We start from the raw sequence: 6,818 nt of genomic DNA on the forward strand, positions 1-6,818 counted from the left end.
TGAGGAACACTCAAGACTGTGTGGGTGACCTCACAATGCTAAATGACTTCATAAAACCCTTCTTTACAGACTGGCTTTTATGTGATGTCGCTTTCCTGCTATATTTTATTATTCTATTTGACAAAATAGTTTTTATATTTATTTTATTTCTTAGATGGTTCTTATATGGATTGGTTTTATTGTTTTATCTATTTGATCAGGGTTTGTTTTGCTTTGTTCAGCCTTCCTTTTGCTTCGCCTTGTCGCTCAAAGCACTTTGTAAGCTCTGTTTTTGAAGGTGCTATATAAATATATATAGTTATGATGAACACTTTCTCCTGGTCACTGGGCTGCCAAGCTTCTTAAATCCTGAATGGTGCAGTAAAATGCCTCACCTTCTTTCAAAGCGCCCTGGCCACTTCAACCCAGATGAAAAACACAAGTCTGGAAGTCTGTCGTGTGAAATAGTCAAAGGAGCTAAAGTTGTGTGTTCATTTTGGACCATCACTCAAAGTGAGAGGATTGTGAAAAGAACACCCGAAGGCATCAGTTGAACTATTTTGCTAAATATTTTGTATTTAGAACACAACCCTTTGGGACATGCATGTCCCAGCCAAGCTGCTGTTTCATAATTAACTGCACTTTACAACTTTGTATGCGCCCATACCGAGTTTCTCCAGACTGCGTTTAAACTTAAAAGCTTCTTGTGTTGACAGAATGTAGCCTCTGCCAGTCTGTCACATGTCAGGGATGCAGTTTAAAGTCAAGAGGACTCTTATGAAGCCGACTGACCGCGCTGTAATGAGATGGTTTCTTTGGAGACAGGTCAACATCCTCAGTGACACTTTGTCAGTCTTAAGCAAAGAGCTCCGACATTTCTCCAATTATCTTCAGATAAACCAAATGTTTAAGAATACTGTTGGAGGGCTTTAACTGGATCGTTTGGTTTGAATGCTACTTTTTGTTCTGGGAAAACTGAATAGACATTTTACCAGGATATCTGCGGTGTAAGTTACTAGAAACACTTAGTGTTGCCCTAACTTTTGCTGAAAGTTTAATTTTAACATGCGAAATTACTACATCTGTAGGTAACATAACTGTTTTTCCTATAATACGAATTGCATTACTTTCACAGGCAGCTCCATATTTCACAAGAAATGTATCATTGGGGAGAAAATGTCAAACCAGGAGTCATTTAGTACCCGATGTATGAATTTAATTCAACCTTGTCTGTACAAATTCTAATAACTTATAAGCTCAGTGTGCCGCTTCAATCAATGTTTTATCTGCTAGTCAAAGTGCTGTTGCAGTATTCGCTCTGAAAGGAACGGCCATATTGTCTCTGAGCCGCCAGGACTGATGTCATTTATTGTGCCAGCGTTTTCCCTTTCAGAATAAAACAGACCAGAGCAGCTGGACGAGCGGCGCTCTGTTGGAATGAGATGACGTCAGGCCCTTGACAGCTGGCCGTCATGAATTACCCCCCATCAGACACTGGGTGGTGCTCAACGTTGCCAGTGAGCTTATTAACACTGTTCCACATGTGATCTGGTTTCGCATTACTCAGGTTTCACAACATTAATAATCGTTTCATGATTACAGAAGTCTGTTCCTGATTGATTAATCAGTCCAGCTTGCATCTTAAAGACGAGACATGTAAGAACAGGATGACATCTTTATTGAGATGGACGACTTGAAGGACAAAAAGAGGTCGTTTGCACCAAATTATCTTCAGAGTCATTACAAGGTGCTGCGATTAAGCCGAATCCCTGAATATGACTTAAATGTATAGAAATATTAGACTTTCTTAGAACCGGGCTGCTCCTTCTTTGCCACCTTGCTCTCGTGGCAGCCTACGAAGAACTCGTTGCAGGCGACGGTCAGTGCAGCGACCAGAACGACAAACTCCTGGAAGTCCACTTGACCGTCCTTGTTCTCATCCAGGTCGGCCAAAATCGCATCAACCACACCGGGGTCCTTGCTGGCCTGAAACAGAAGCGTTGGGATGAAAATTGTACAAAAGAGAGAATTTGTTTTTGCAAGATCAAATCCTGATGGCACCTCCCACATCCAAGCCTTAAGCTGAAGTTCTAGTGATTTTAGGGGAGGGGGGGGGGGGAGGGGGGGGGGGGGGGGAGGGGGGAGATCCCTTCTGTTACCCTGCCAAGGGCCCCCTAATAGTAGATCTTTTATCTGACTGGGATTGTCAAAGTTAGAATGACCTGAGCCTGGTTCTGTAACATCAGTAGCCTGACTGTGCCTTGCATCTATAAATCCATGGCGCTGTCCTTGGTGCTGAAGTAGCAGGAGGATTTGTAACTGAGATGTTTCCTTCTGAGAGCCACCCTTCTGTCAGTTTCATCTTGGATCTAGAATATTCTCTGCACCCCCCGTTTTAACAAATCGCTTATAGACCTTCCCAAAATGCTACAGATATAAGCAATACCATTCAGCTCTTAAGCAACACATACGGTAATTGTAGTGTTCCATTTTGTCACGGTTTTTTCCAAATAGAATTCTCCCTCCGGTACAAACTAAATTCTAGACCCGTTCTACAAGTCATGTACAAACACATCAAGTAATAAATAAAAAATCATCACGGTATCGTATCGAAGTTCCAGTGTATAGTGAGTTGAAGCAAAACCTTCGTTACAGCCAATAAGATACTCACTGCTATGAAATCGGCGAGTTCCCCGTTTAACAGGTTCTTCAGCTCCGCTTTGCTCAGCTTGTACTTGTCCCCTTCTTTTCCAGAATAGGAGTGGAACACTGAGATGAGGCCCTCCATCGCGCTTTGCAGTTGGGAAGTCATTTTGTAGTCTTACAATTAATGCCTTGAAGGACAAATGCAGAAAGTCACCAATATACTGTTTTATTACAGATTAGTTGAAGTCATGAGGAAAATGGCATTTTAGCAAATTTGTGGATTTCCAGTGAGAAAAAAAGAGAATTAATTTAAGACGAGTTAGATCAATCGGAGCGCGATAAAGATTTGTATGCAGAGGACCGGCAGCCTCCATTAGCTCTGAGAGGAAGATCAAATGACTCTGGGAGGAAAGAACTAAAAATATACTGCAGTAACCAAAGATGTTACTTTGTATGAAGGGCAGAGGGTAAATTGTTTTTGATGTACTGAAAACTTTTCCTGAAAGTAAAACAATTGGAGGAAATAATGAGAATAGACATTGTGCCGCTTAGACTTGCCCTGAGGAACCATGGAAATGTTTTTATCTCTGAAGCTCCACTGCACCAGTTTAATCTGTCAAACTATCGACTTCCGTCAGTAGAGGAGATGCTGGTCATTTTAGGCACTGCGGGGGGGGGGGGGGACGACGACGACTAAATTAAGAAATAAATGAAATCATCATCAAGTCAAACCCACCTCAAGGCCAAAATAAAAATGCAGGTAGAGGAGTTGAAACACCTCCTGCCCTTTCACTATCAGACACCCGAGATGGAAGCTGCTGGGGGGGGTCATTTCACCTCCACCCTCAATGAACCAGTGGAGCACAAAGGGACAGACCTCCTGCATGCAGGGCAGCTTGCACATAAACTAGATTCAGATCTTCTTGCGTTACCTTACATGAACTATACCTGAAGGATTAAGGGTGTGTCATATTTCATCATCTGAATGTCTGCTGATTCGTATCCATACTTGATTGTCTGATGATCCTCATCTATATGAGAAGAGACGTGCTTTCATAAATAATACAGGGCTGTCTGTCTGCGTGAGAGTGCGTGAATAAACTCTGCGGTTAGAGAGACAGAAGTGAGCGCTCCATCTTCTTGATTAGTCTCCATGATTGCTGTTAATCAGTCACTCCCACTGCGATCGGGGAGCTAATTAAAAACCTTTGAAATGTCAAATGCAAAAGCGGGTGTTAATTAACTGAGACTGAGACTAAAGCACGAGCATTTTGGGGAAATTGTCAACAAGCAGACTGCAGATGCCACTCCACAAGAAACTAATAAATACATGTTTTTACCACGTTTCCTAGTTAGCAGAATTCATTTTGAACTCTCATCTCGCAGATCTAACTTTTAGGAGTTGAATAGCAACGAAACACCAACAAGTGGGAACTCACCTGAACGCTGACAGCTGCTGGTGGAAGTGGCTTCAGCTCTCATCAGTTATAAGGGCTCCTCTCACCTGTGTGCAAATGAGTCCCAATCAGATAAGCCCCTCCCCCCGGACCGCTGCAACGTCACCTGGTGAGCCACCGGGCCATGAAAGGCAACCACAGGCGCTTCATTGTTGCTGCTCCTATTTTCACCATGTGGTGACAGGAGACGCACAGCTGTGGCTAATAACGCGGATTATGACCATTTAAGGGTAAAGGTAAGAAGTCAGCGCGTTAAACTCCTACTGACACACGGACTGACCCCAATTATACATTACTAAGAAACAGCCGCTGTAGCAAAGTGTTACATCATTTCTAACTTGAATTAGTTATTTAATTATAGTCGCCTGGAAATAAACCCCCAAAGACATCATTATTAGTTTAAGAAAAGTATTTCATTATTGGGTAAAATAAAAATATCTAATTTTCTCTTATACAAATATCACAATCCACATTGCTAGAACAATATTTGCCATTGTATGATTTAGTTTTCTGTCATTTCAACTAAACATACATATATAAGAAACATTGTTACTTCAATATATAATAATTAAAATAAACCCAATGTCATTCAAACAAAGTGCCACTATGATAGGAATTAGAAGCAGGCATCTGAAGTCCTCTTTTCACAGGATGCAAAGCGTCGGGGTTGATTTACATCAGTATCTCCAGATCACCAATGTAAAGGCTTTATGGATATTTGCATGCTTCTAGTTAAACATTAGCTTCATTTCTCAAAACCAAAGTGCATTTGACACAGTAATGCAAATAAGAAGAAGGTCACAGTATTACAGTATGAGATCATGTGAGGCTCAGATGCTTCTCAGCGTTCCTTTAGGGACAGAAGCGTAAAACATGTGCACAACGCAATATTGTATTTTAAGGATGGAAGGACTGGCATTATCTTGACCCAATATAATGTTTCCAAATTTCACATTTGTCTACATTATTAATGAAAACCTGAAACTCTCTCAGATCAGAGCCAGATGTTCTGTTCGCTGTTTGAGGAAGAGTAAAGATGAAACCCTTTATTTGACTTGATTAACTGAGAACGACTGGATGTGTGAGAGTGAGCCTCTCATCTCTCTTTTGTGTGGGAAACCAAAGTAACCGTCTCCGATTACTGCTTTTAAAACCAACCGCAGAGATCCACAAAGAGTGGACGTGAGACAGTCAACATAATCACACAGCCATGACTAAAACAGTTTATTCCATTACACCGTGCATGGAAACAGTAAACATATGTAGCAGCTGGTATTGCACAACAACTTTTCCCCCAACATACATGGATACAAAGATCAAAGAAAATCTCTCTCTCTCTCTCTCTCTCTCTCTCTCTCTCTCTCTCTCTCTCTCTCTCTCTCTCTCTCTCTCTCTCTCTCTCTCTCTCTCTCTCTCTCTCTCCAGGGCTTCAACCAGAAAATAATGAGTTCAATGGTGTCATCTACTGGCCATTTGCTAACTGTACAAATGACTTCACATGTAAACTTGTACAAGTGGCTTTCTTTAAATTGTTACATAACACCGACTCAATACTGCATGTGAAAGTGAAAGGAAATAAGTAATTTGGAAAAACTTTGGAGAAACATTAATCATCAAGTGTGAGCTCTACTCAACTCATCCACACTACACTAAGTAAAAAAAAGATATTTGACAGCAATGAAATTGGTGATAATAAATGTAATAGTTAAATACGGGAGCAGTCAACTTGAAACACGAAGGATCTATAGAGAGACTTCAAAATGATCATCAGTGCAAACTCTTATACCTGATATACAATGTGCCGGAGCGCTATGAATGTTTTGCCAAGTGACCAACTATCACTAAGGATTGCCCATCCTCAAGAGCTAGCATGGAGTGTAACTCAAAAGATTTTACAAGACGCTCATAACATCAGATAACTGTTTATATTACCAATGTAAACATGTGTATAAATGAGCATACGTTCATCCATCCATTATCTTTGACCGCTTATCTTGTTCAGGCGCTGGAGCCGATCCCAGCTGACATTGGGCGAAGGCAGGTTACACCCTGCACAGGTCGCCAGACTATCGCAGGACAAACACAATTAGATTCATCATTTAACGTAAGCTGCATGTCTTTGGACTGTCGGAGGAAGCCGGAGAACACGGAGAGAACCCACGCTGACACGGGGAGAACATGCAAACTCCATTGCACATGACTCCTACGACGTAATTTGTGTTCGTACCTAAAATAAAATTTTAAATACGAGGAAATTGGCGAATGCGGCAAGTTCTCCTAAATCCCTCAGAAGTACGAATCTGTTCGTCCTTGCATGAGGCCCATTGTGAAGTGTTGTATGTCCTGTGTGGCCTTTGACATGGCCCTGGAGCGCTCATGAGCTCATGCCTCTGAGGGCCAAGAGTGTAACAGAGCACGGCCCTTTCACATTGTGGCTCCTGTCACCACATCTTCCCGGCACCAGCGCTTGTTACCCTGAGTGCGACATGGGAGATCTCATTTGTGGCCTTTCAGTGGCTGTCAGCTGGCCACCCGGCGCTGAGACGCTCAGAGGGAGAGCGGAGCGGAGGGCATCCAGCTCGAACCCTCGGGGATAACATGACAGAATGCCATCGGGCAGGCTGGGGATCGTGTTATTGTCATCATAATGAGACGATGGCTTTTGCACACAAAAGGCCTGGGTTCAGGCCTTTACTGAGACAATACTGTATCATTTTTATTTTTCTAACCTTTTGG

The 6,818-nt window shown here is 42.2% G+C and overlaps 1 protein-coding gene across 1 annotated transcript; it reads right to left on the reverse strand.

Annotated features, from left to right (window-relative positions):
• Nucleotides 1-1,776: 1,776 nt before the first annotated feature.
• Nucleotides 1,777-2,791, reverse strand: s100a1 (S100 calcium binding protein A1). Its single transcript, XM_076081125.1, has 2 exons — nucleotides 2,651-2,791; nucleotides 1,777-1,965 (listed from the first exon to the last, which is right to left on the reverse strand). The coding sequence occupies exons 1-2, from the start codon at nucleotides 2,789-2,791 to the stop codon at nucleotides 1,777-1,779; spliced, it is 330 nt and encodes a 109-aa protein (XP_075937240.1).
• Between the last annotated feature and the right edge of the window lie 4,027 nt (nucleotides 2,792-6,818).

The sequence above is a fragment of the Anarhichas minor genome, unplaced genomic scaffold (assembly GCF_050575085.1).
Source record: "Anarhichas minor isolate MPS153535 unplaced genomic scaffold, ASM5057508v1 ptg000079l, whole genome shotgun sequence".
In the NCBI taxonomy this organism is placed as follows: domain Eukaryota; kingdom Metazoa; phylum Chordata; class Actinopteri; order Perciformes; family Anarhichadidae; genus Anarhichas; species Anarhichas minor.

Excerpts from the sequence above, each read along its gene's own strand:
- s100a1 (XM_076081125.1), bottom strand. The coding sequence starts at position 2,791 with ATGACTTCCCAACTGCAAAGCGCGATGGAGGGCCTCATCTCAGTGTTC. Across the intron at positions 1,966-2,650 it reads AACTCGCCGATTTCATAGCA|GCCAGCAAGGACCCCGGTGT; the intron begins GTGAGTATCTTA and ends CTTCTGTTTCAG.